The sequence below is a fragment of the Polypterus senegalus genome, chromosome 6, assembly GCF_016835505.1.
Source record: "Polypterus senegalus isolate Bchr_013 chromosome 6, ASM1683550v1, whole genome shotgun sequence".
Taxonomy (NCBI): Eukaryota; Metazoa; Chordata; class Cladistia; order Polypteriformes; family Polypteridae; genus Polypterus; species Polypterus senegalus.
Window position 1 is genome coordinate 191,344,242 of NC_053159.1, and position 27,314 is coordinate 191,371,555.

The 27,314-nt window shown below is 46.2% G+C and overlaps 2 protein-coding genes across 6 annotated transcripts in view; one reads left to right on the top strand and one right to left on the bottom strand.

The window, feature by feature from the left end:
- Positions 1-1,578: 1,578 nt before the first annotated feature.
- On the top strand, positions 1,579-19,547 carry LOC120531914 (acetylcholinesterase collagenic tail peptide-like). 5 transcript variants are annotated; one of them, XM_039757775.1, is made up of 17 exons: positions 1,579-1,596; positions 2,213-2,352; positions 7,203-7,300; positions 9,339-9,425; positions 9,699-9,743; positions 9,982-10,008; positions 10,084-10,155; positions 12,544-12,603; positions 12,680-12,751; positions 12,831-12,866; positions 13,228-13,308; positions 16,309-16,405; positions 16,615-16,721; positions 16,926-17,045; positions 17,481-17,574; positions 18,348-18,450; positions 18,554-19,547. In XM_039757775.1, exons 2-17 carry the CDS (start codon positions 2,253-2,255, stop codon positions 18,624-18,626), a joined length of 1,272 nt encoding a protein of 423 aa, XP_039613709.1. In that variant the 5' UTR covers positions 1,579-1,596; positions 2,213-2,252; the 3' UTR covers positions 18,627-19,547. The 5 variants fall into 5 exon arrangements, with proteins under 5 accessions (XP_039613709.1, XP_039613707.1, XP_039613705.1 ...); XM_039757773.1 differs by lacking the exon at positions 1,579-1,596 and adding an exon at positions 1,785-1,842; XM_039757771.1 differs by lacking the exon at positions 1,579-1,596 and adding an exon at positions 2,054-2,112.
- Positions 19,548-22,490: 2,943 nt separating this feature from the next.
- plekha3 (pleckstrin homology domain containing, family A (phosphoinositide binding specific) member 3) overlaps positions 22,491-27,314 on the bottom strand; it is a 51,786-nt gene continuing 46,962 nt past the window's right edge. Inside the window, exon 8 of the mRNA XM_039757776.1 lies at positions 22,491-23,709. Within this exon, the coding sequence (XP_039613710.1) occupies positions 23,582-23,709 (128 nt within the window). The 3' untranslated portion in view covers positions 22,491-23,581. The remainder of the gene's footprint in view (positions 23,710-27,314) is intronic.

The following is a 27,314-nucleotide window of genomic DNA, read 5'->3' on the forward strand; positions in this document are numbered from 1 at the left end:
CCACATTTAGGTCTGTGTCTGTCCTGCATTACATTTTTAAACCTGTTCCGCTGCTCCTCGACGGTCTCCACAATTAAAAGCTCATTCCAGTCTACCCTACTTAGACTTTGTCACATCTGCTCACAATTAGCCTACCAAAGTTCAACTTCACAATTTTAGTCTTTGCGTCTGCACTCTTATAAACACTGAGAATTGTACTGAAGGGTCTGTTACACCACCTACTGGTCACACAGTGCACCACCTGTACATCCAATCCCTGAATTGTGAGCGGACACAGAGGCTCTTTGGTGCGGTGAAAGTCAATAAGGAGTTCCTTTGGTTCTGCTGACGTTAAGTTGCAGACAATTCTCAAAGTTCTCCTCCTCCTCCTCCTCTCCTTTGTCTCGTCCCCCTTGTCAATACATCCCATGAGTGCTGAATCATCTGAGAATTTCTGCAGGTGACCTGACCTGCTGTTCTATTTTCTAGTCTGAGGCGTACGGAGTGACGAGATATTTAGACAGGCCTGCTACTTGTGGTGGTCCAGTGTTGTTCACACAGTCCTTGAGTCTCACAAACCGCGGCCTGCTTGACACATAGGCCATCATCAGGACCCCACAGGCTCATCCACCTTCAAACCTCTGAGCTGACTCCTTAAAAATCAGGCTGAATGATATTGAAGAGGTTGGAGAAATCAAAACACATCAACCTCACAGAGCAGCCAGCTTTATAGATAATGAATGGTATCCTCCACTCCAATCTTTGTTTAATAGGCAAACTGCAGAGGGTCCAGGTGGTCTACCACAAGAGAACTCATGTAGTTCAGGACCAGCCTCTCAAAGGTCTTCATGATATGAGACATCACTGCCACTGGCCTGTAGTCATTAGGTGAAGATGTGTCCACCTTACAGTCCAGGATGTTCTCCACAGCAGTGAAACTTTCTGGAACCTCAGGAACAAACTCAAGAGGTGACAGAGGACGTCACAAAGCTGGTCAATATGGGCCTTCAGAACTTGAGGACTGACTCCATCTGGTCCTGCGGCTTTTCCGGTGTGTAGCCTCCTCCATTGCCTTCTAACCTGGTGTTCTGTATGGAAGCCCTGAGAAAACTTGTCTCTGTTGTACTGCAATGCGCTTTTTATTTAAATGTCAGCAGTCAACACTTTAATGAAGTGAAAAGAAAACACAAAGGTGTCTGTTTGAATATATGAAATAAAACAGAAAACTTGTGAAAACTGTGTCATTAATAATTAAGCTTCGTATTTTTGAGATTACTTTACTCAATCTAAACTGCACTTAATTCAACAGAATTACAAATAAATCCAGTCGGGCCTGAAGCACGCAAAAGACTGGAAGCATTTACATACAAAGCATGGAAAGCATGGAAAGACTTCAGAGTCAGGTGGCTGGAAACATCCAACAGAGAATAAAATAAAGTCGTTTAAAAACACGGGAGTTTATATTAGTAGCACGTTAGATTACCCAATAAAGTGTAATTGAGAGCTTGGGCGCCACCTGGTGTTCCTTCCCTGTCACTGCCCCTCGCTTTCGTTGATTTTCTATTTGCGAATCGTTTTGTGACCGTGCACTCCATACAAGGCACTATATAATGACCGGTGAGCCACAGAGTGTAACGAGTGCATCTCGGGAGACGCGCGCATCGTCACCGGGAAAGTGCAGTTGGTGACGTTCGCTTACCGGCGTCCCGTCCGACTCCTGACGTCGCCTTTTGCCCAATGTTACCTGGACAGACCGCACCCTCCCGTCACGCGGACTTGCGTTAACTGGTTTGACGCGGGGTGGACTGAATTTGCAAACGCATCTTCATGAAGTTTGATGGGCGCTTCTTTTTTCATTATAAGGTCATTTTAAGGAAGGCGCTGGACGCTCCTGCTTTAGCCTGCTGCACGCCATACTTCTGTTTGACCTAATGTCGTTTTTTACCTAAAAGGATCGCACAATTTATTTTAAAATGCACATTTTTAAGAAGAAATTTACGGCACGAAGCGTAGTCCGATATTTAGCGTCGTGACGCCCTGGCGCGCCCCGCTATGTGCACGTGCGCGCGCCCCCGACGGCTGGTTCAGCAAAGTTGCCGCTCCGTGAAGTGCCGCAGTTCGGAGGGGTCCTGCGTGAGAAGTGGTCGTCTCTGCCGCTCTCGGGTGGGGAAGTTTAGCCGCAGTCTTATCTGATAATCACGGACTAACTCGCCTTCTTATTTAATTCTTTCAGGTAACCTTCGCGGGGCAGCAAGATCACCTGTTAGAAGAAGATGCGGCTGCGCCTGTTCTTCATAATCATCGTCCACTTCACCCGAAGCTGCGCCCAGGACTCCGTGGAAGGACTTTGGACTCCTGGACTCCGAACACCCGGTGCGTCTGCGGTTGTCCGCCATCCACAAAACGGGCTTGGGTTGGGGTCAACATAGGTTGCAGTCGGGTGGGCTATGGATTTAGGTTATATGGTGTGGTGCAACGTGCGAATGGCAGGTAGATACAGAGAAGTGGACAGACGGGCAAGAATCAGCCTTGGCAACAGACACATATCATAATGGTGGGTGGGGATCTTAAATATAGGGGTGGGCAAGAAATGATAAAGTTCAAAATTTTTAACAAATGACAGACAGCTTGAATGGGATGGCATGGCATGAAACTTGGGGGGAGGTTGGGGGCTTAACTTGATGACCTCCTGGACCCTGGCCAACTAGGGATGCGCACCTTTGAGATGAAGGACACTGAAACGAGAAAGAATTTCAGGGGAGATGCGCGTTGTCGTTTTTTTTTTGCTTCGTGTTAAGCTGCAGGGGGCGCCCACTTCTCACCTACGCACACAATTGGGGACTTTCCTCTCGGACTATCCAGCCCGCCACTTTATGAACCCGTTAGGGCGACATCGGATCCGATCAGATGAGGGTCTGGACGGGACAAATCAAATGTTCAGCATTAGGGGGGTTCGTAAAGGTGGACTATTCTAAGACCAGTCTGGAGCGCGCCCGTTGCTAACTCTGCCAGTGGGCCCCGCGAGGGCCAGAGAGCAGTCTGGGGACAGAAAGGCGGTACACGAGCTGGCACGGATACGAGAAGCCGAGCCAGTCCACCTGAATCCGCTCTGAATCGCTCGACCGGGCACAAGCTCGTGCTTCGGATGGCCCGGATGCGCGTGCACGCGCCATTGATCTCTATATAGCGCCTCTGCCTCCTCTCGCTCGGCTCTCTGGTGCTCCTGATTTATTTCCCACAAGATTAGCGCGTGTAATCCCACTAAGTGCTGCTGTTCATCGACGGCCCCTCGCGTAATGTTTGACTGGGCACTTTTTTTACCGTTTTTTCATAAGGGATTTAGATTAACGCTGTTTGGATTTGTGCCCGCGGCCAATTAAGCGAATCAGGCTGCCCATCGTGTCGACTCATCTGAAAAGCCGGAGCCGCGGATCTCTACGCATCTCGCGCTGCCAAGTGAGGGCCTGAGGGGTGCAAAGAGAGTTCCGCGATGCTGCTGCCTCATTTTTGTATTTTTTCATTTTTACTCAGAAGTCCACGTTTATTGCTTACCTCAAACCAGTGAGGAGGTCGCCGCAAGTTCCAGCAGCAGAATGGGACGCACCTCAACGTGGGAACAGTTAAACATTGAACTCCGCCCGTAACTCATAGACGTCACGCATTTCTTGCGCTCATTATTTGACTCCTCCCACAACCCTAATCTTAGCCACAGTGCAACTCATAGACACCTCATGACCAGCAGCATCGTACGTCAACGTCGCCGCCATATTGCGAGTGGCACTGAGATAGATAGATAGATAGATATGAAAGGCACTATATAATGATAGATAGATAGATACTTTATTAATCCCAAGGGGAAATTCACAAATTCTCCACTGCTGTGGAGTGAAGTAATGGATAACGTGCTGCTTGGGATTACAAAACGCTGTACGCTCCAAACCAGATCACAGGGATGACATTTCATAGGTAAGACTGAACACTTGTTTTAGTTATATTTGGCCATTAGAAAATCCCGTTTTATAATCTTAGCAACTCAAGGTCACCTTATAATAAAATTAAACAACATTAGTAAAATTAAAACAAGAAAATGATAAATCAAAAAGCAATAATGAGCAAACAAACAAAGAGAACTGGCAGTAACAGCGCAAAATTCACAATTGGTATGCCAGTTTGAAAAGAGAAGTTTTGAGGGCAGTTTTAAAATGTGTTATTGAATCGAGCTGACGAATATGAGAGGGAAGAGAATTCCCGAGTTAGGAGCAGCAGGAGAGACACTCGAGCTCCCATAGCACCGAGTCTGACGTGTGGCATAGAAAGTCGAGCTGCAGATGAGGATCTGAGTGAGCGAGAGGAGTGCCAGTCTGGAGGAGATCAGCGAGGTGTGGAGAGCTTTAAATGTTCAGAGGGATTGTGTGTCGTATTCTGTAGTGAAGTCGAGAGAGAATCGGTGTGACATGTTCAGTGGATTTAGAACAGCAGGTTGATATCCTGGCAGCAGAATTTGAAGAAGTTGTGTTTATGGATACGCTTTGTGTGGGATGGCAGACAGAATAGCATTACAGTAATCTATAGGTGAGGTGACTCGGGCATTAACTGATACTTCAGTACTGTGTTGGGTAAGAACAGGACGAGGTCTAGAAATGTGTCGGAGATGAAAGAAGGCAGTCCGAGAAACGTTACTTATATGGGAGGAATTATTTAATAATAATAATAATAATAATCTGCGGTGGGTTGGCACCCTGCCCAGGATTGGTTCCTGCCTTGTGCCCTGTGTTGGCTGGGATTGGCTCCGGCAGACCCCCGTGACCCTGTATTCGGATTCAGCGGGTTAGAAAATGGATGGATGGATGGATAATAATAATGATAATAATAATAATTATTATTATTATTTAATAATTGCCATTATTAGTGTATAAATGGATATAAATAATTGCATTTAAACGATTCACCAAAATCTGCTGTATGTAAACGATACTGTTTTAAACGTTATTGTTTTATCATCAGAAAACCCTTTTTCCACGTCTACCTCTATTGGTTTCAATGGCAGTTTTGCCACTCGCAATATGGCGGATGTGCTGAGGCATCGTGTTGACTGGGCAACACAGTGAATGCGCGTCTACCTATACATGTCTATGGGTCATATGGCGCAGACGTCCATGCAAGTTTTGCGTGAGATGTTTCTGGTTAAGCTGATCTCCCTGCTGATGTCAGGTGGCCTTCATGTTTGCCTGATCTCATTCTGTGCCATTTCTTCTTGTCTCAAGTCGAAAGTACAGTAGTACCTTGAGATACGAGTGCCCCAACATATGAGTTTTTTGAGATTCGAGCCACAATATGGTGGATGCGCTGACGTATCGTGTGGACTGGGCATCACAGTGAATGAGATGTCTACCTGTATATGTCTATGGTGTAACTGACCGTATTGCGCTTTACTGTCACTGTAGCCTGACAACTGTCACCAGCAGAGTGCTGAATGGCGCCTGTGCACTGAGGACGGGATTGGGGACCTCTTTATGAAGTTACATTAAAAAAGTCCCCCAGCACATACCCCCTAACTCCACCAGTGTTACACGATGCTGATCCTCGCTGATTTGTGGCTTTGGATTTCTGGATTTTGATTTCCAGTTTTATTTTTTTTCCACTACATTATTTCAACTACTTTCTGTTTTTCTTTGTTTATTTTGTTATTTACCGTTTTGTGGGCTCATTCTTTGTTTTGGGCCTTGGTAATTTGTTACGCTCAGGGGCAGACTGGTCATTAGGGCATTTGGGTAATGCCCGGTGGGCCGCGGGGACTCTGGTCTGGTCATGGGATGACTGTTTCATGAAATACATTTTATGTACTGGTTACTGTTTGACATTAAAAATAATTTTCTAAACTACTAAATGTTACCTGTCCGGTACTGAGATTTATATAATTTACTGTATCACATCATCAAGTTGTTTTAGTTGTCAGTACACGACGTTGCAGCAAAAAATTTGGTCCAAACTGCCTTTTGCCGATTTCTGTTTCGATATGCTTCATTTTGGTTAGCTTATACATTATTGCAATTTATTTTATCTCATATCTAGTATTTAAATTCTTTGGTACTAATAATTAGTTTAGATTATGGATTATGCATTCTCTGCGGTGGGCTGGCGCCCTGCCCGTTGTTTGTTTCCTGCCTTGTGCCCTGTGTTGGCTGGGATTGGCTTAAGCAGACCCCCGTGACCCTGTAGTTAGGATATAGCGGGTTGGATGATGGATGGATGGATATTTAACATGGGGTGGCAGAGTGGCACGGTGGGTAGCGCTGCTGGGTAGAACTGGGTAGAACTTCCTGTTCTCTGTTCACTTCCGGTTCTCCCCGTGTCTGCGTGGGTTTCCTCCCACAGTCCAAAGACTTGCAAGTTAGGTGGATTGGCGGTCCTTAATTGTCCCTGGTGTGTGTGTGTGTGTCCTGCCTGGGGTTTGTCTCCTGCCTTGCGCCCTGTGTTGCCTGGGATTGGCTCCAGCAGACCCCAGTGACCCTGTAGTTACGATATAGCAGGTTGGATAATGGATGGATGGATTATGCATTTTATTGTTCTCTGGTCGTCAGTGTGAGTGATAATTAGTGGTTTTCAGCTGTGATTATTAATATGATGAAATAAAGTTATAAAGCACACGATAGGAATTTTTCATATTACGATGGGACATTCCAGTGATGTGAGGTTTTCATTATGACCTCGGTAATCATTTATTCCATTGTTATCGAGTAGAGTTCATATCATAGGCTCATAGTGAGTAGCGAGCTGCGTACTCCTCACTAATTTTAAGAAAATCACAATGAAAAACGGGGCGAGTGGGCCGACCTCGTCACCTGACTCGTTGAAGGAGACCCAATCCGCTCCTGGTTACGTTTGAAAGTTTTGAGCTCTTCTGGGTATTCTTCTTTAGTTAAATAATTCAAATTCATTATTAAATTATAATTTTAGGTTTTGGTTATCTGGGCCAGTGGTTTGGACTTCTCCCCTCTCCTTTTCATGACAGTTTAGGCTGCTGGCCTCTTTTGAGCTGTGAGGCCTTTTAGGCCTGACCCCTAACAGCCCGGGGGTCACTGCTTCATCATTCCTGTCCCCTTCTGTCCTTCCCTCACCATCTTCTTATAATTTCTCAAGGAAAATAAATAATTACTACTAGGTTCACCAAAGTGACTGCACGGATGTCCCTTACGGTCTGCTATGTCTGTTTGTCTTTCCAGGGGTCTCGGCTTACAGCTGCCACCAGCACTCCTGGGCACTGCCACCTCCCCTGCCGCCACCTCTCTTCCCGCCGGTGATACTGGCTTCAATGTTCACGGTAACGTCACCAGTTCATTGCTTTTAAATTGTGCTGTTCATGTAACAGAAACGGGACAAAAAAAAATGTGTGAAAATAAAGACACAGAAGTGACAGTAGTGACACCAGCAGGGGACACCAAGCAGGGGAAAAGCAATAGCAACACACAAGTGTATACTGAGCACACATAAAAAGAGAACACTAAGGTGAGGACAGGCCAGTGAGTGACAGGACTGGATGACCAGAGTTCAGTGAAAGCCATGATGATGAAGATGATGATGGGGATGTGCTGACCCCCCCCAACAAGCTGATGTCTCCCAAGGCCTGATCTAGATAGATAAGCACTGGTCATGGAAGATCTGCAGCTCTTACTGACCCCACGTGAAGAGCTGTGGCCAAGAAAACACAATAATCAGACGTCACTCAGGGTCTGCCTGTCCTCGTAGTGTGATGCTGCAGCCAGGGCTTTACACCCGGCTCATGTTTCTTTCTTTTTATTGTTTGTCAATATTGTTTTCTTTATAACATCTCTTATATATAGACACATAAATAAGAAAGGCATTATATAAAAGGTAGGAAAGAAAAGGCACTATATAAACACAACATAATGGACAGATGAAAGGCACTATATGATAGATAACTGGCTAGCTAGATATATAGGAAAGGCACTATATAGTAGAGAGATAGATAGACATGAAAGGCACTGTATAAAAGATAGATATGAAACATACTACATAATAGACAGATGAGAGGCACTATTTGATAGCTAGCTAGCTGCACATATAGAAAAGACACCATATAATAGAGGGATAGACAGATATGAAAGGCACTATAAGATAGATAGATAGATAGATAGATAGGGAAGGAAAGGCACTATAAAATAGTGTGGAAGCCAGCCCCGGACACAGACAGACAGACACCTGAATGTCCACACAGCACACGGTGGCCCTGCACCACACACCCTCGTCAAGGGGCCTCTTCGGTCCTTCACCGCTTCCACTCCTCTCCACCAAGCTCTGTCTTCTTCCTCCCGACTGGAGGGAGGCGACCCCTTTTATGACCACCCGGACGTGCTCCAGGTGTCCTCGGTATTCCTTCTCCCAGCACCTCAGAGTGCTGACATCCAAGGGCGCACAATTGTCCTGGCGGTGACCACGGGCCCTGATAGGGTTGTACATCTATGCTCGAACCCCGTGGCCCCCATACCAGGCAGGGCGGCTGTCCTCTCGTGGTCCTGGGAAGGCACAGTCCCTCTCCTGGTCTGTCCAGGCTTGGCGACCGGGCACAACCCCTAGCTGACCACCACAATAGATAATGTAGATGTGAAAGGCACTATAAGATAGATCAATATAGAAGGAAATGCACTATATAATAGGCAGATATGAAAGGAAAGACACTATATAATAAATGGATAGGAAAGGACAGGCACGATATAATAAATAGGAATGGCACCATATAGGGTGGTCCGGATCGAATTATACAATTTTCATTACGCTATAACTTATTAAGTTTATTACATAGAACATCACCCAAAAAATCCCAGACCATCGAGAAGTGTGCGAACTGACGACATGAAGAATCGTCTTTGTGCCGAACTGGAATCGTCCCTGCATAAATCAAAGTCATCCAGATGATCTGGACCACCCTGTATAATACATGGATAGATAGGCGCTATATAACAGATAGATATAAAAGGCACTATGCAATAAATGGATAGGAAAGGAAAGGCACTATATAACAGAAATGGCACTATATAATAGATAGATAATTCTTTGTCAATAACAACATCAAACTCATTGTTCCCCGTGAATCCTTCACACATCAAAGCTTTCCTCCGTATGGTTTACCACACCACGTATTAAAGAGAGGGGATGAGGTGAGTGGAGTTATGGAGATGAAGAACTCTAACATTTACTTCCGATACTGAAAATACAGAATTGCTGTGACCGGACTGTTTAAAAAAGGGGGTCTTCTGGTCCTTTTCCAGGACCAGTACACCACGCAGTCCTAGACTGGACAGCAGGCTGGTTGTTGATTCTGGCCGATTCTCTTTCTCCAGGGGCCTACTGACGTGCGTCTCATCCCGAGAGACCCCTTCACTCCGATGACCAAATGCAAAGGCACTGCAAGCCCAACGATGTTCCCGGTAAGCAGCCGCACTCCAGTGGTCTTTGATGGCAGTTGTCTTATACAGCCAGAGGGTGGCGACTTTGCTCCGTCTCACAGTGCTTGTGTGGACCTTGGTGGACGCTGCAGTAGAAGCCTCATCCTCAGGCCTGACAGCAGTTGTGACTTGAGAGTGGCCTCCATATCCTCCTCCTATGCCTGTGCACACGATGGGGTCAAATCCCTGTAAACTAATTACCCACAATGCCCAGAGCTGATTTCCTCTTCTTTCTGACCAGTGCTGTCTTTTCAGGATGTCTCCTCGATGCCTGGGACCCCAGGACAGAAAGGTGATAAGGTAACACACACCATCTTTCATGTTGTCCCATTTGATCACTCTGCTTATGTAAATCACATTCAGGCCCCACCCTTTAACTGTTCACTGACCAGTCTGACATCCTCATGGGTCACGCCCACTCCCTCTCTAAATTCAAGTCTTTCATAAGCTCCACCTCCCCTATGGGGGTGTCTGACTCTTGTGTTGGCTGCACTGGTGACCTTCCTCGCTCTAAGATGTGTTTTTGTTCAATTCACAGGGCAACCGAGGCCTCCGTGGAAGCACAGTAAGTCGAGGAGTCCCAACCCTAACCATATAGATGTTTTTCCTGTGGTTCTCAGCTTTATTGTCTCCTCTGCAGGGTCCCCCGGGACGAATTGGAGCTCCAGGTGCAAGAGGCCCACCTGGTCTACCAGGACCCACTGGAGAAAAGGTCCTCTCTGGTTCTGAAACCAAGACAAGTCACACATTGAGCTTTCATGCAAATGCGTCCCTCAAGCCCCACCCCCACCTCATTTCTTTGGATGTCCCTGGCTCCATAATCCCCCCCTAAATCTCACCAGAGTCACTCTGTTAACCTCAGCCACATTCAGCCACCACCCTCTCATGACCCTCTGCCCAGTTTCTGTTCATCACAGGTCTACTTGGGACAGCTTAGCTATTAGCTAAACAGACAGACAGACATGATGGACAGAATGATCTCCTCTCGTTTGTCAAATTTCTTATGTTCTTCTTATGTTCTAAACCCCCCCTCGTCCTTATCCCTTCCTAACTCCTTATCCCCCTTTCCCTTCAAATCCCCTTTCTCCTTAAGCCCCACCCCTTCAAGACTCACTGATCAGTCTCCACTCACCTTCTCCCCTCACCCCCTTTCTCCAGCATACAGTATTTAAGCTCCACCCCTTTACGACTTGCCGATCGGTTGGCTACTAGCAGTATCGGTAGACGGTAACCAAGAAAACAAACTGAGGATCGAAACCAGGAAGTCGAGAATCACATCCAAGTTAAAACATAATTAAAAGTCCCCATTGAAATACAAACTTGTAGACATGGAGAGCTTTTACGTCAGTATTGAAACCAGCGTGTTATTGTTGAGTTTATCCGCAATCTTGGATGGAGATGGCCTGACTGCAATGACCTTTTATCTTGTTGTATCTAAAGGCTTTGTCCACTTACACAACTTTTCCAGTTATACCCTTCATTTACATAATCTTAGCGAGTCAGAGGCGGTCGGTGGCGGGCTCCAGGGTGCACATCTGGATGGCGGTGCATGCTGGTAAACCAAAAACCAACATCATAAATAGAATAAGGGAGAGAAAAGACTGCAGAAAGACCAGAATAATTTTTTTATGAAACATCAATCTGACACCCCCACCTAAACTCCGCCCCTTTTGACCAGTCCTCTCAGATCCCACCTTCACTCCACCCCTTATTTTACAATTGGCCATCTCTAACCTTCACCACTCTTTAAGCCCCACCCCATTACTGCTCACTGATCCAATGCCACACCACTCAGACTCCACTCCCACCTTCTCAAGCCCACTTGATCCAATGGGGTGCCAGACTCAATACTGGCAGCATAAGGTCCGGCTTACTTGTCTGAACTTATGACTTACAAACCCGAGCGCACATTAAGATCTCAAGATGCTGGTCTGCTTATGAATCCAAGGATTAATAAAATAACAGTGGGAGGTCGAGCTTTTAGTTACAGGACCTCCTAAACTGTGGAGTGGTCTGCCTGCTACTATTAGAGATGCCCCTTCACTCTCAGGCGGAAGACTCACGACTTCAGTTTAGCACACCCTGACTAGAGCTGCTGATTAACTGTACAGACTGCATCTCTGTTGTCAGTCATTAGCACTAAAACAGAAGTAACACAATAGTTAGAATTTGATACTCACACTCACCTATTCTGCTTCTCTTCTCGGTAACCGAAATGTGGCACTTGGTGCCACGGCCCACCGGAAGTAAAGTCATCCTTGATGGAGGATCGCAGGAATCGTGGGGTAGAGGGGTCCTTTCATCGGATTGGCTGTCTCAGCTGTGGAATGGCCAAATGGGGGAGGCAGCTTGATGACTGAGGTCTCCAGAACTCTGAACAAATCCAAATCGTATTATGGGATATCATCTACTGTTAAATTCTACTCCATACTTGTACATTTTTTATTTTTATACTGTATTGTGGATTACTTGTGTTCTGTTCTGTGTATTGTATTGTATTGACCCCTCTTTTCTTTTTGGCACCCACTGCACGTCCAGCCTACCTGTAAAGGGGTCTCTCTTTGAATTGCCTTTCCCGAGGTTTCTTCCATTTTTTCCCTACAAGGGTTTTTTTGGGAGTTGTTTCTTGTCTTCTTAGAGAGTCGAGGCAGGGGGGCTGTCAAGAGGCAGGGTCTGTTAAAGCCCATTGCGGCGCTCCTTGTGTGATTTTGGGCTATGCAAAAATAAATTGTATTGTATTGTATAAGCTACAAGACAGGAACGAGTGCCAGGGAGCAGACCAGTCCATCACAGATCCCAGTCACACTCACACATAACACACTCTCGTCCTCCTAATGCTCACCAGCAGTTAATCCCCACCCTTTCATAACCCACTTATCAGTCATCATTGGCCACACCCATCCACCGCTCCTTCTTTAATTTCCACCCATCTCATCATAATTAGAGGCCCTTACAGTCTACACCCCGCCCCTTTATTTAAATGAGCTCAACATAGCCATTTGCCTTCACACCAGCCTTAGTTGAGATAACAATGGCGCCCTCTCCTGGGAAGCCCCATTTAGATTATTTTTCCAATTTAGCCTTTTTTTGCTCTGTACAGGGTGACAAAGGATCAAGAGGCTGGGTGGGCTTTTCAGGCCCAAGAGGTCTACCAGGAAAGGTGAGTACAGGCCCCACTCAATGTTCTTGCACCTTGTTTGTGGAACACCTGACATTTCAACATCTTTACCATTCAGAGTGACCGTGGACTCAAGGGCGTTGAGGGGGAAGTTGGAGACCGTGGTGTGCTGGGACAGCAAGGCGATAAGGTAAAGCCATCCATCAACACCACCGCTCAGCATGCGGGCATTGAGGACAGAGCTTGACGTGAGGTTATGTTCTTTACAGGGCTCTCCAGGACCTTTGGGACCAGAAGGCTTGAAGGTCAGTATCAGTGTCCTACAGGTGGTGTGAGGCCAGCTTTTGTTTGTGGCACTTCACTAGGGATGTTACGGTAACCGAATCCAATACCCTCATGAAAGTGTGGACAAACAGCAAAACAGATGGCTTCATCCAGCTGACCTTTGCACAGATGACCACCATCCATCCAGGCCACAAGTGACCTGCAGATAACAGCCACACTTCAGGTGGCCCAACAGACTGACACCACCGATGACATTATAGGCAGCCTAATGTGTGACCAGTCAGCCAGCCACTTAGATGACCACACATGTGCCCTTACCGTCATTGTGAGGTCCAGATGGCACATTCACAAAGGATGCTCACTCCATTTCTGTGCCCACAGGGTGACCCGGGAGAAAAAGGCAATGTGGGCAGCGTGGGAGCCAATGGACTGCGAGGCCACCCTGGGCTGAGAGGATTCCAGGTAAATGACCAATGGGTGGAAACTGGGGTTCTGGGAGTTTGCTACACAAGGTTAAGGACACCAACACAACCCAGTGCCAGTGGTGGGCATTACACACCACTTCTCACTCGCTGGTGTGCCACTTTAATATGACAGATATCAAAAGATAAAAGACAGACGGATTGACTGATGGGTGGTGGTGCAGAGGTGCAGCTCTCGGACCCCCACTTTGTTTCTCTCTGGTAGGGTTGGCATGTTCTCCTTTGGCATGTTCTGGTGACTTTAAATTGACCACCGTGGTTGTGTGTATGCAACTGGTGTCCCACCCAGGGGTTGGCTCCTGTCTCCTAATGTTGTTGGAGGGGTGGCCCATTCATGCCACATGGGGTCCTGACTGCCAGGACCCTACAAGTCTACAGTTGTGGTGAAAAGTTCTCAACCCCTCCTTTGATGGCCATGTATGTCACGGCACTGTTGGGCTTTCATTGATTTCCACATCTGGTCTTCTTCAGTGGCGGAATGATTGGAAAACGTCCACCTCGATTACAGAACAATTTTTAAAAATCTGAAACGTAGCGCATCGTTTTTAATTTATTGTGGGTTTTCTGAAACTATCCTGGGGTCACGAATATCTGTATACTAGCCATTCACCCCAGCTCTGCCCGCGTAGTACTGAAAGGAGACAAACTTTAAAAATCAATAAACAAAAAGGCATCGCTAGCTGAGTGGAGGGAAGTTACGCTCCAAAACGCAGACGTTAGACTGGCTCCCCACTCCTGACGTCACGCTCCCCGTCCCCGCGGCCCGCAGCCTCAGATTAGCGTGAATACATCGCTCCTGCAAGCAAACTCTGATACTTAGCGCGATGAGAGAAGTTACAAAATTACCGGGGACGTTCAAGCAAATTATAGAAAAAAAACGTTAAATCCGGTAAGTAGTTCTCTCGTGAAAAGCGGACGGACATACAGACAGACAGACGTTGGATTTTATTATATACCGTATATACTCGCGTATAAGTCGGGTCTTGAAACCTGAAAAACTGATCATAAAATCAGACCCCAACTTATACGCCCGTTCAAAAGTACGACACTTAATTTTAATTTTTTTTTTCACATCTTCATGCCTCCTCTAACCTCACATCAGTTTCTCAGACGCATCAAATTTTGTCGCAGCAGCGCAGTTACCGATTTCTTTTGACCACTTCAATGACTTTTAATTTAAAACCAGCTTCATGTTTTCTTCTGATCGAACACTCAATCGTAGATAAGAGACGCTCTTACGATAAAAGTGTATGAAGATGTGAGATACAAAAAACACAAAACAGTGCAAACGTCGCTTCAGAATAGTGCGGGTATTACCGTGTGGTCCGTGGAGACTCTCTCAGGAGGGCATTAGCATATCGTAATCCCTAGGACCAATAGCATGAGTTTTCCACATTCGACTTATACGACCAACATTATAAAATATAAAATCAATACGTGGGAAAACTTAAATGTGAGCATATACGGTATATAGAGATGAGGTCAAAACTCTCCATACGCCTACCTAAGTTCTTAATGAAGAGGAGATGAAAGTTCCAGAACTCGATGCCACTTCACTGCCTTGAGATCGACTCCCGCTGGTAGCTTCTCCATGTTGCTCTTTTCGTGGCACTCATTGGATTAACCCGACACACAATAAAATCGAAAAGTGCAAAGGAGCTCAGTGTAGACGGGACAAAGAGCATCATAGACTTTGACAAATCGGAAACGTCTCTCGCACTCGATTCCAAGACCATCAGTTCATAGAGTTGTCCGTAAGTCCAAACTCTTTGGATCTGCCAAAGTTTGGAAGAGGACCCAAACCGTCACCCTCAGATGAGAGGAAATGGCTGTGGATGGTCAGCCATAAACTGGAAGCTGCTGGAACGCCAGTGTCATTGTCCCCAGTCAATTGAGGTTCACGTCCAAAATGGCCACCTTGAAGCTTGACTAATGTTTGTGGCTGATCACATGGACAATAAAAAGGCCTTCTGGAGAAAAGTTAAAATGGTCAGATGAGACAAAGCCCGAGATGTTTGGCCGCAATGGCTGGAGGTTTGTTTGAAGGAGAAAAGCTGAGGCAATCATCCCCAAGGACACTGCGCCAACTGCTCATCATGGTGGTAGCAGCATCATACTCTGAGGCTTGCACAAGGTGGATGGGATAAAGGAGGAGGAGGGTTGACTCAGAATTCTTCAGCATCACCTCAAACCTTTAGCTAAGAGATTGAAACTCTGTCCCAATTATGTGCTCCAACAGGACATGTTTGGAATGGTCGTCCCACAGTCCTGAACTCAACCCAATTGAAAATGCGTGGGCCATCCTGAAAGGTCACGTCTGTGCCAGGAAACCAAGATATGTGGTTGAACTCTTTATATAAATATCTCAAATATATTCTTTCTCAAATATCCAACGAGAACTTTGCCACAAGCTTGCTGATGGCTACCAGAAATGTTGCCAAGAACATTTAATCAAATATTAGGTGTGGCGTTGGGATATTTTTAACACTGTGACGGTTTCGGAGAAAACACAATAAATTCATTCATCCATCCATCCATCCATTTTTCAACCCACTATATCCTAACTACAGAGTCACGGGGGTCTGCTGGAGCCAATCACAGCCAACACAGGGCGTAAGGCAGGAAACAAACCCCCGGCAGGGCGCCAGCCCACCGCAGGCAATAAATTCAGACTTGTCAAATTTTTGCCACCGTACGTGACCACAGTGTACCGGAAAGTGCTAGAAAGACGTGACCTCGAGGCCACACTCCACGCCCACCATAAACAAGCTGGCAGCAAGGCATCCTGGTGAGGTGGAACCTTCGGCGTAATTGTTGGGAAAAGAAAAATAAAGGGTGAGGAAAGATGAACCTCACGGAGACCAGAAGTGCAGGAGTCACTGAGGACGAGGTCAAGGCTGTCCCTTCCTCCTCCTCCTCATAACCTCCATTTTCAAACCAGATGCCGCTCTTTTCCATTCTTCTTTCTTGGTGTCTACAGGGACAGAAAGGTGATCCAGGCATAGCAGGGTCTCATGGACCGGTGGGATCAGCAGGTGACCATGGCCCACAGGGACCCACAGGACCTCCAGGAAAAGGTGAGCGCTAATGTGCTTCAGTTGGGATGTCTATGAAGCAGTGGAGTGGATCAAGGAAATCTAATTAACAGTAACCACGAGATGGCCCCACTCAGTACCCCTGAACCAACCAAGTCCTGCCTAGAAATGCCAAGCTGGTGCCAGGCTCTGACTGGCATAACAGTAAGACGCTTAGCAGGCGTGACCCGGCCCCTTATTATGTCTTGCAGTGCATGTCGTCCCCGGGGAAAAAGGTGAGAAGGGCAGAGTCGGCACGAGTGATCCTTGCCCCTGCCCCCTGGAACGGGCATCATACCCAAATGCACAGATTCCTGCGGTGAGTGACCTGTGGTTTGTAAGACCCCAGCTGGTGGCAGTGTAAGGGAGTCAAAATGATGCCGATTGAGAAGGGGTGCTCACTGGCTGAGCTGGGCATCAGCTGCCCCTCTCCTGTTGCTGTGTGGCCAGAAGGTGGCAGGGCTGCTAATGGTCAATCCTGAAGAGGGCGATTATAGACCACTTTTTTTTTTTTCCTTTTTAGATATTTATAGTCAACAATGAAGAGGAACTATGGGCACTGCCCAGGGGGAACATGATGGTCCTCAGAAAGGACACCCGCACACTCTACTTCTACGAGAAGAGTGGCTGGGCGACAGTACACGTAAGTCAACACACGAAAGGGGGCCACAAGTAAAATAGTGCCACTTCCTGAGCTCTGTGCCCTCTGCCAGGTGGTGCCACTCCTCTGTGCCACAGCTCAGTCTCCCTGGTACCCTCTATACTGGTCACGTGGCAGCCATCACTGTGGGAATGGGAAATGCAGGGCAGGATGGACACAATGGATGGCATCAATAACACCTCAGGTGTCATCAGAATGGGCTCGAGGACTCCTTTGTTAGATTAAGTGCTGGCATAGGTGGCATGTATATGGAGTGCTGGGCAGAGTGGAAAACATTAAATTGGTGCAGTGCCAGCTGAATCCACTGGGGCACAGACATGGGTGGTGCATCATGAGTCGAGTGTCCCACCCACACCTGCCTCGTCTTACCACTCCTGTGCATTCCCTTCTTAGTTGGTGTCTATTTTGCCCACCTAGGGCTGGCGGGGGAGCTGTGGAGATGGAGTACGCCAAGCAGAGATCGGCGAGCAGTGTGACGATGGCAACAGGGATGCTTCGGACAGCTGCATTGGTAAGAACCTCCAGGGGCGCTGCTGCTGTGGGTCCAGGATGGTTTTAGAATCCTCAGCTTTATTCTTGTCCTTGTTCAATTACTGCTTTTCCTTGCCAGGGTGACATACCACAGCGTCATCTCAATGTTCGTTACCACTCTCTCAGGGATTGGGCCATAATGTTTACAGTTGCTAGGCTTGTCGCCGGTCACATGACATATTTAGTCATCACTCGTAAGACGGTGGCCTGGCGGGGTCACTACCCTTGCCCTGGGGTCACCTCTAAATTCATTCGCTTTGGTACCCCGTACTCTTTTGGCCCCATTGTTACCTCGTTCCTCTCCTGCTCTTCTCTCTAAGCACCACAGAGCATTCGCCAGCCTCGGACAGTCAGCCACTCTTCTCACTTCCTGGCTGCCCAATTGGGATGAGAGTAAGAATACTGCATGAAAAAGAAAGGTGACCCCCTGAAAATGTATATCAGGAATAGGAGGAGAGCGATATATCGGTAAGGTGGGCCTCAAAGGCTTCCGATGACCCACCAGCTCAGAGGTCATTCCACTTCTCCTGGGGTGGACGCCACCAACACCCCATTCCCGAATGTTCCAGCACGAGCCCTCTGTCTCACTGATGTGCATCTCTGATTATCCATGGATGGGAAATCAGGGGGTCTGCAGTTTTTAGTGAGGCACTATATCAAATAACTCTTGGCATGAATGCCAATTGTGCCAACCTTCCAAATTCATGCCATACCCCGCCCACTACTGGCACATGTCACTTGCTCCTCTTTCAGAGTGTCGCAGAGCATTTTGCGGAGATGGCCATCGTCACCAGGCAACTGAGCAGTGTGACCAGCAGGACTTTGGCCTGGAGACATGCGCCACCTACCTCCCGGGGTAAGTCTGGACAGACTGTGGTCACTGGTGGGGTGTGGGGGTCTCCTAAGATGGTCTGCTTGTGCTTTACCAAACACCTTCGTTTGTATCACTTTGTTCACAGTTCACACGGTACACTGAAATGCGACCGCTTCTGTCACATCGACTCGACTGACTGCCGCTACTTCTGGGGCTAATGGCTCGTGTGCCCCTTCTGTCCCTTCCATTTGCGCACACCACAATGCTGCAAATCAACTTGAGACCACAAGGGGGCACTCTGGCTCAGTTCCCACTCCAGACCTCTCATGTCTACCGTGAAGATGAACGGCAGGATGCTGGGACAGGGATGAGGGTGACGTGGACAAGGCAGACTCAGCGGAGCCCAAAGCCATCAGTCGCCTTGAAGCATGGATGGCACTTACATGTGGTCAGCCTGCTGCTCTGATTTGACTTCATTATTTCTTGGACTGTCCTCCCCACCACCATCATCATCATCCTTAGACCTCCATCTTTATCTCACCATCATCCTAACGCTTGCACAGCTTGATGGTGTGTGACCTCAGCAAGTGTCCCCTCGGCAGCGAGGTGACCCCAAATGATCACAAAAATGTAATCACTGCTAGCATGACGTTTCTGTTATATAGTGCCTTTATTTGGCCAACTCGACAGAAGCAGTGCTTGGCCATCGAGTGGAGCGACGCTCCAGTGGTGAACTGCGAGCAGAGCTTGGATTAAGGAGTGGGTGTGGCTGGGATGGTGGGAGGGGCCACACTGACACCTTGTAATATTCTCAATCACATTTAATAAAAGCTTTCAGCGACCCACGTGACCCCAAAGTGCCCCTTTTCTGCTCATCCTTGAACAGCACTGGGCCGTATGGACCAAGAGGTTGCCAGGCCCAAAACAATACTGGCAGACATGTTCACACACACACACACACACACACACAAGTTGCTGTTTTTTACCTCTTGCTTAATGCTAGCAGAGAACACATTTTGCTTCTCCTCGAAGCTCAATTTAGTTTTTGGCTCACGAGTATTGAAATGGCTGCATTTAGAAACCTGTATCTGAAATTCACACCACGGCTCCAGATCTCAGGCTTTCCTGTCTTTGTTACTGGGTGATACTAGCCAGTTTGGATGGATGGTCTTTCGCACGTCTGCCTGCTCCATTTTCTCAACATGCTTTGAATAGCCGACACTCAGAATATCATAAATATCATAAGTCGTTACTGGAGGGAGTACAAGGTGTGAGCCACTTAACAGCCATGATACGTTCTGTGAAACTGGACTTACTGCGTGAACTCCATATTATATTTTGGGGGATTGTTATTATACAGGGTGAGCGAAAATGAAGTACCTCATTTCTCAAGGTCGATAAATAAAAGGAGCTCATATCACACCAGTATTGGCTTCCCTGCAATGGCTTCCAGTACAGTATCAGGTGAATTGTATGATTTTACTGTTTGTGTGTACTGCATGGGTCTGCTCCTTCATACACTGAGTGCACAATTATTAGGCAAGTGAGAATGTTGACCATATCATAATTTTTATGCATATATTCATCATCTCCAAGCTGTATAAACTTGAATGCTTATTTGATTTAAGCATATCGGGTGATGTGTATTTGTGTAATTTTGCCTAAGGAGATCCACGCCCTCTAACAAGGTGTGCAGAATTATTAGGCAGCTTCTTTTCCTCAGGAAAAATGGGCCAAAAAAGAGATTTAACTGACTCTGAAAAATCAAAAATTGTAAAACGTCTTTCAGAGGGATACAGCACTCTCCAAACTGCTAAGATACAGTATCTGGGCATGATCATAGAACCATCAAGCATTCTGTTGCAAATAGTCAACAGGGTTGCAAGAAACACGTTGAGAAACAAAGACGCAAATTAACTGCCACGGATTTGAGAAAAATCAAACGTGAAGCGACCAGGAACCCGTTATCCTCCGGTGCTGGCATATTCCAGAGCTGCAACCTGCCTGGAGTGCCAGAAGTACAAGGTGTTCAGTGCTCAGAGACACGGACAAGGTAAGGAGGGCTGAAACCAGACCACCACCGAACAAGATACATCAACTGAAACATCAAGACTGGGCCAAGGAGTATCTGAAGACAGATTTTTTCAAAGGTTTTATGGACTGATGAGATGAGAGTAGCACTTGATGGACCAGATGGATGGGCCCGTGGCTGGATCAGTAACGGGCACAGAGCTCCACTTCGACTCTGACGCCAGCAAGGTGGAGGTGGGGTACTGGTACGGGCTGGTATTATTAAAGATGAGCTAGTTGGACCTTTGCGGGTTGAAGATGGATTCATATTCAACTCCCAAACCTAGTGCCAGTTTTTAGAAGACACTTTCTTCAAGCAGTGGTACAGAAAAAAGTCTGCATCTTTCAAGAGGACCATAATTTTTATGCAGGACAATGCTCCATCACATGCATCGACGTACTCTACCTTAACATCCTTTTCTCACTATACCCAGCATCTCTCCTCTGCTCTGTCCAAACCAACAGAGTCTCACCTCTCTGACTGTGTCCCAACCATCCAACTTGAGCTGACCCTCTAATGTCCTCATTTCTAATCCTGTCCATCCTCATCCCACCCTATGCAAATCTTAGCATCTTTAACTCTGTCTTCTGTGCCACCATCTCCAGCCCATATAGCGCAGCTGGTCTCACTACCGTCCTGTAGACCTTCCCTTTCACTCTTGCTGATACCCGTCTCTCACAAATCACTCCTGACATTCTTCTCCACCCACTCCATCCTGCCTGCACTCTCTTTTTCACTTCTCTTCCACACTCCCTGTTACTCTGAACTGTTGATCCCAAGTATTTAAACTCATCCACCTTCACCAATGTTCAGAGAAATTTAAAAAAAAAACCCAAGAGCTCCATCTCAGACTCCACAGGCCTCAGTTAGCATATCAAATGTTAAAGATCAATTAGAAAAAGACTGAACTTGTTTGGAAGGGTTGCCAGGAGCAATAAATCTTCTCTCTAAAAAGAACGTGGCAGGACGGCTTACTTTTGGAAAGCTGCATCTCAACAATGTCCTTTGAACAGATGAGAGCAAAGTGGAAAGGTTTGGCCGTAGCGCACAAACCAAACCCAGCATATCAGCACAAACCCCCTCATGCCACCAGTCAAGCACAGGGGTGGAGGGCTGATGATTTGGGCTCGTTCTGCAGCCACAAGATGTGGGCACCTTGCAGTCACCGAGTTGACCAGGAACTCCTCTGTATACCAATTCTAGAATCAAATGTGAGGCCATCTGTCTGACAGCTACAGCTTGGCCAAAACTGGGTCATGGACAATTATCACAGGCACACCAGAAAATCTTCAACAGAATGATGAGTAAAGAAAAGAATCAAGGTGCTACAATGGCCGAGTCAAAGTCCAGACGTCAACCTGATTGAAATGCTGCGACATGACCATAAGAGAGTTGTGCAGAAACGAACATCCGCAAACCTCAACAAACTTAAGCAATGTGGCAAAGAGGAGTGGGCCAAAATTCCTCCATCACGATGGGAGAGGCTGGTAAAGGCTGACAGAAAACAAGGACTTCAAGTTATGGCTGCCAAATGTGCTTCTACAAGCTACTGAACCAAGTTTTTCACACAAGGCTTCTCGATTTACGCTTCATTTTTGTTAAATAAATAATGACAAGGTGGAATCTGTTGTTTTGGGTCTTACGTTTAAATAATTTTAGAACCTGCTAAAGACCCATTTTTTTTTTTTTATTAAGTCCTGATATATAAAACCATAAGAGGGTGCACTTTGTTTTGCACATGACTGCACAGACTGGAGATAACGCAAAAACCATCCAGGGACGAGCGAGACCGAGATGCTGCTGCCTATGAGTCGAAGCATACACTGTTAAGACGGTAAACCTTTTATGTGTATGTAGAGAAAGTCCACATTAAAGTAACGCGTCTCTCGTTATCAAGTAACAGGAATTCTGCTCACAAAGGGGGGTCAACTAAACAAACTGTATCATTTTTGCACAAACCCAGTTGTCGATGGTCGATGGTTTCTGCCTAAATAAATGAAAGAAGCCCACGCCACACCCATGGAGTGTTTATTGTTCAGTTTGCTGCATGAAACAACCAAACTACCTAGACACCGAAACAATGCGACTAACCACCTCCCAGTTTAACACAGTAGGAGTGTGAAAAGGCCTTTCCAGTCAGGATTCTCCATTGAAAGTTTCGGAATTGGACTGCCGCTGCAGCATCTTTTAAATTCAGATTAACAGACAAACACTCTGCTGCACTGGTTTACAAAAAAGAAAAATCACGTCAAAGATTTTAAGAAATTCGTGCACCCAAGAAGCTGAAAACAGCTTTAATCTTTAAGTTGTAAACTGGTAAATATTAATATTAAAAACGCATGGAACAAATTATTTTATTGCAACAAGGAAACGAAGAAGAAAAAAAAAAAAAATCACCTTTTCCAAATGAGAATGTGGTAAGGCCTCACTTAAAGTAACAAGAGTACACGTGTAAGATGAGCACTCTGGGACAAACAAACTCGGGGAAACGTCTACCAACAAACAAAACAACGCAAAGAAAAATAAAGTTGGCTTCACCTTGTTTGGCATAATTAATCACTAGAGTAAAAAAAAAAAACAACGAGGGACCAGGTGTGCTGTGCCCGCTCTCGTACAATCTTTTCGTTTTTGGTCTGCTTCTTAGTCCTTGGCACATTAACCAAGCCTCACCACCGGGGTTCCTTCATAGCTGGCAAGGTCTCACTGTACATTCTCGGTGGTATGACTCTCTCTCTCACATACACCCCCTGCCACTCTTTCACACTCTCTCTCACACACACACACGATTATCTGCCTCTCTTTCTCTCTCTCCCCGATACACACACACGACGCTCACAAAGTTTAACACCAATGTATAAATTCACATTTCAGCTCTCTCATATTAAACGGGCAGTTTCCTAGAAAGCAAAGCATCTGTCAAAGAACCACCACAACAAATAAAAATAGAGTAAAATAAATGCTTCAGTTTCCATATTGTTCTGTAAAGTGCAAAGAAATCCTTCTAGAAGAATGGGTACTTCCCGTTATGCAAGTAATGCAATGCCTGCAGTGATTGCATAGCAGTTCATGGGTCGACGCGGCCCCCGTTGCTTTCCATTTGGCTCACGACGACAAAGCCACGAGGGGACCTTCTGTCTCGCCGATGTGCCTGGGAGCAGAGCTGCTTTCTTCAAAGATGGTCATCGTTGCACAGTCACCATTGACACTGCTTTTGGGACACTGCATACTCCCTTCAGAAGGGATGGATTTGGAAGTGGAGAGAGAGAGAGAGACAGACAGAAAGAGAAGGGGAAAAAAAAATATGAGATTGTGTAGACAGTAAACTCAAGAAAGTTGAGTGTGGAAGGCTCATCAAAGTACTCAGCCTTGCCACCACCCCAGTAACAGGCACAGTCACAGTAAAATGTACAATGCAGTCCATGAATACTTGGACAGAGACGTCTCCGTTATTAGTGTGGTTCTCTACCCGAGCATTCTGGGATTGAAATGAAACATAAAGGGATGGCAGCTTTTATTCACAATTTTCAGCACTTCTTCCAGGTAGAACCTCCAATTTTAAGGAACCAAAAAGAATTTGGACAAATGAACGTTTTAAACCAAATTTTCATATTTATTATTTGGTTGCAAACCTTTTGGGTGGACTTCAGGCAGTCATGGATTGCACAGACAGCAGCAGGCACTGGGCTTCTTCCGACCTGGTGATGCTTTACCAGGCAGACAGACTATTGTGAAAGGCACTACAAATGTATACTGTGAGTGATTGTGCTGCGCCTTCCTTCTCTGAGATTTGTTCAGTCAGACAAGAAGCGCGCATTTCAAGAATTGCACACTCAAATGTCTGCGTTTACCGGTGCAGGATCAGCTACGGACAGTAGCACATAACGCCATTATTGTACAGGGTGAAGCAGAAATAACTCCCATATTTCGAAAAATTATTGTGGGGCCCCCAAAGCAGGTAGAGGGCTGCGGACCTTTCGGTTAGGCACGGTACATAATAAAGTTTTCAGTCGTCACCATGCCGTGGTCGGGTGAGTATCGAGGTTTTGTAGTGGAGGCTTTTTTCAAAAATGGCAAATCTGTAGCTGCGACACAGAAGGTGTTTCGCACGCGGTTCGGTTTACGTGCTAATGAAAGTGTTTCAGACCGGAAAACGATTTTGCTGTGGGTTCAAAGAGCAAGGACAACAGGAGGTTTTCAAACATCGTCCTCGGACTAACTAAAGGAGGCTATTCAAGAAGAAATTAAGGGAATTTCGCTTGACATGCTAGTGAGAGTGATGGAAAACTTCCAAGAACGGCTCCATTTGGACGATATAATTTTTAAAACTTAAAGTAAAAAAACTTTTTTATATCTACATTTGGGAAATAAAAAGTTTTTGATGATACCTCATAGCATTTTTTTTCAATCCCCCTTTGAAATGTGGGAGTTATTTCTGCCACACCCTGTATAATGCTTGAAGGAGTTAAAGGCAGCTTAATTATGTGCTGTTCCGTTCAGCTCTGTCTTGTCCAGACCACCTCCATATCCGTATATGGATGACGTGTTTGAGTTCCTTTAATCTGAAGGGAGATCGCTGAAGTAAGGCAGGCAACTAGGAAGTTGTTAAGTTTGCTGTGTGTTTAAATAAAAACTCCGATATTGAAGAAAGTCTCAATGTTGTTCCTTCAAGTGCCAAAATAAAGATCTCTTTGCCCAAACCTCTGCTGCCCTCCTTCTTCGTGCAACTCAAGGGCCTGAACCTAACAAGTGGTACCAATTAAGGTGTTGCACAAATGGATCCTAATTAGCAAGCAGCAGCCATCCAACAGCCCTAGGGCATTCCCTTTCCGCCTAACTAAAAGGATTGGGCCTTTCTGTTTTTATTTGTACCAAGCATTTGTTTCAGAAGGCGACACGTTCCAATGATCCCGCGTGCTTCCTCTTTTGCTCTGAATGGATGACTACAATGATACGCTAGGACAGAAGAGACTTTGTTGCCATCGCGACTCTTATGACTGGCAATGCTTAGCAAGCTATGTGAACTATCCCTCTCGGAAGGATCGATTACAAGTTTTGGAAGCAGCAAATTCTTCTTTGCACTGCTATGTGCTCCCTCTCCATGAGGTGTAAGTTTCAAGTCTGACAGATTGAGCCTAATCGCCATGTAACGGAGCAAACACAAGACGACGTGGACATCATCCAAAAGATGGCTGTGTGGTGACCCTGTGGAGTGTATTGCTATCAATGCCATGCTGAATGGGATGTCAAAACCCTGATGGACCTGGTCAGGAGACTTGAAGGAAGGTAGGTAGCTAGGTAGAAGAGAATTTGGGCAAAAAGACATTTTTTTTCTGGCACTTAAACGAACAGCGCTGAGGCTTCCGTCACTACTGGAGCCTTTACTCAAACACACAGTGAACTTGACAACTTCTGAGTGGTCTGCCTTACTCCAGCGATCACCCTTCAGAGTTAAAGTACTTGAAGATGTCTTTCCCTGGAGCACTAAGCTGAACTGAGACAGGAGCAGAAGAGAAGGTAGACTGGATAGGACCGAGCGACAAGAGAAAAACACACAAAATGTAAGCTGGTTTCAAAGCCTCCAAATATTGTGCGATAAACGCCTTACACTCTACCAGCTGCAGCTGATCCTGCTCCTGTAAACTTGTGTGTTTCTTTTGTATCAGAGTGCTGTTTGAAAGTGTGCTTTATCTGTGACCGAACAAACCCTAGAGAAGGAAAGTGTAGCTGGAATGGCTAGACAGACAGACAGACAGATGCATACAGTTGAGGCCTACAGCTTCCTTGGCTAGGACTTTCAAATCTCGATGTTTCCCAGCTACACACGTCGTGTCACCATACATTCCCTTTGTTAACGTAATAAAGATATCTACTTTACTGCCAAAAATGGTAAGGACAGAATAAGGGCTAAGAGACAAAGTGGTTTCAGCCTTTATTTAATAGATCAGATTTTGTACAGGCCAAAAGTTTCCAAGACAAGTTGAATTATCTGCTTAAACAACCTGGAATATTCCAGAAATTGATATGACTTTTAGAAGCCTTTGACTGACCGGGAGAGGATCTGTTGCTGTACACCACGTTCCAAATTATTATGCAAATTGTATTTAAGTGTCATAAAGATGAAATATTTTGTTTTTCAATTAAACTCATGGATGGTATTGTGTCTCAGGGCTCTTCTCGGACACCTGTGATGATTAGTTTGCCAGGTGACCCCAATTAAAGGAAAAACTACTAAAGAAGGATGTTCCACATTATTAAGCAGACCACCATTTTCAAGCAATATGGGAAAGAAAAAGGATCTCTCTGCTGCCGAAAAGCGTGAAATAGTTGAATGCCTTGGACAAGGTATGTAAACCTTAGATATTTCACGAAAACTTAAGCGTGATCATCGTACTGTTAAAAGATCTGTGGCTGACTCAGAGCACACACGGGTTCGTGCAGATAAAGGCAAAATGAGGAAGGTCTCTGCCAAATACATCAGATTAAGAGAGCAGCTGCTAAAATGCCATTACAAAGCAGCCAACAGGTATTTGAAGCTGCTGGTGCCTCTGGAGTCCCGCGAACATCAAGCAGCAGGATCCTCCAGAGGACGGCAGTCATGCATAAACCTTCTATTCGGCTGCCCTAACCAATGCTCACAGGCAGAAACGGCTGCAGTGGGCCCAGAACTACATGAAGACTCATTTTCAAACAGTCTTCTTTACAGATGAGTGCCGTGCAACCCTGGATGGTCCAGACGGATGAAGTGGTGGATGGTTGGTGGACAAGGCTGCGACGTCAGCAAGGAGGTGGCGGAGTCATGTTTTGGGCCGGAATCATAGGGAGAGAGCTGGTCGGC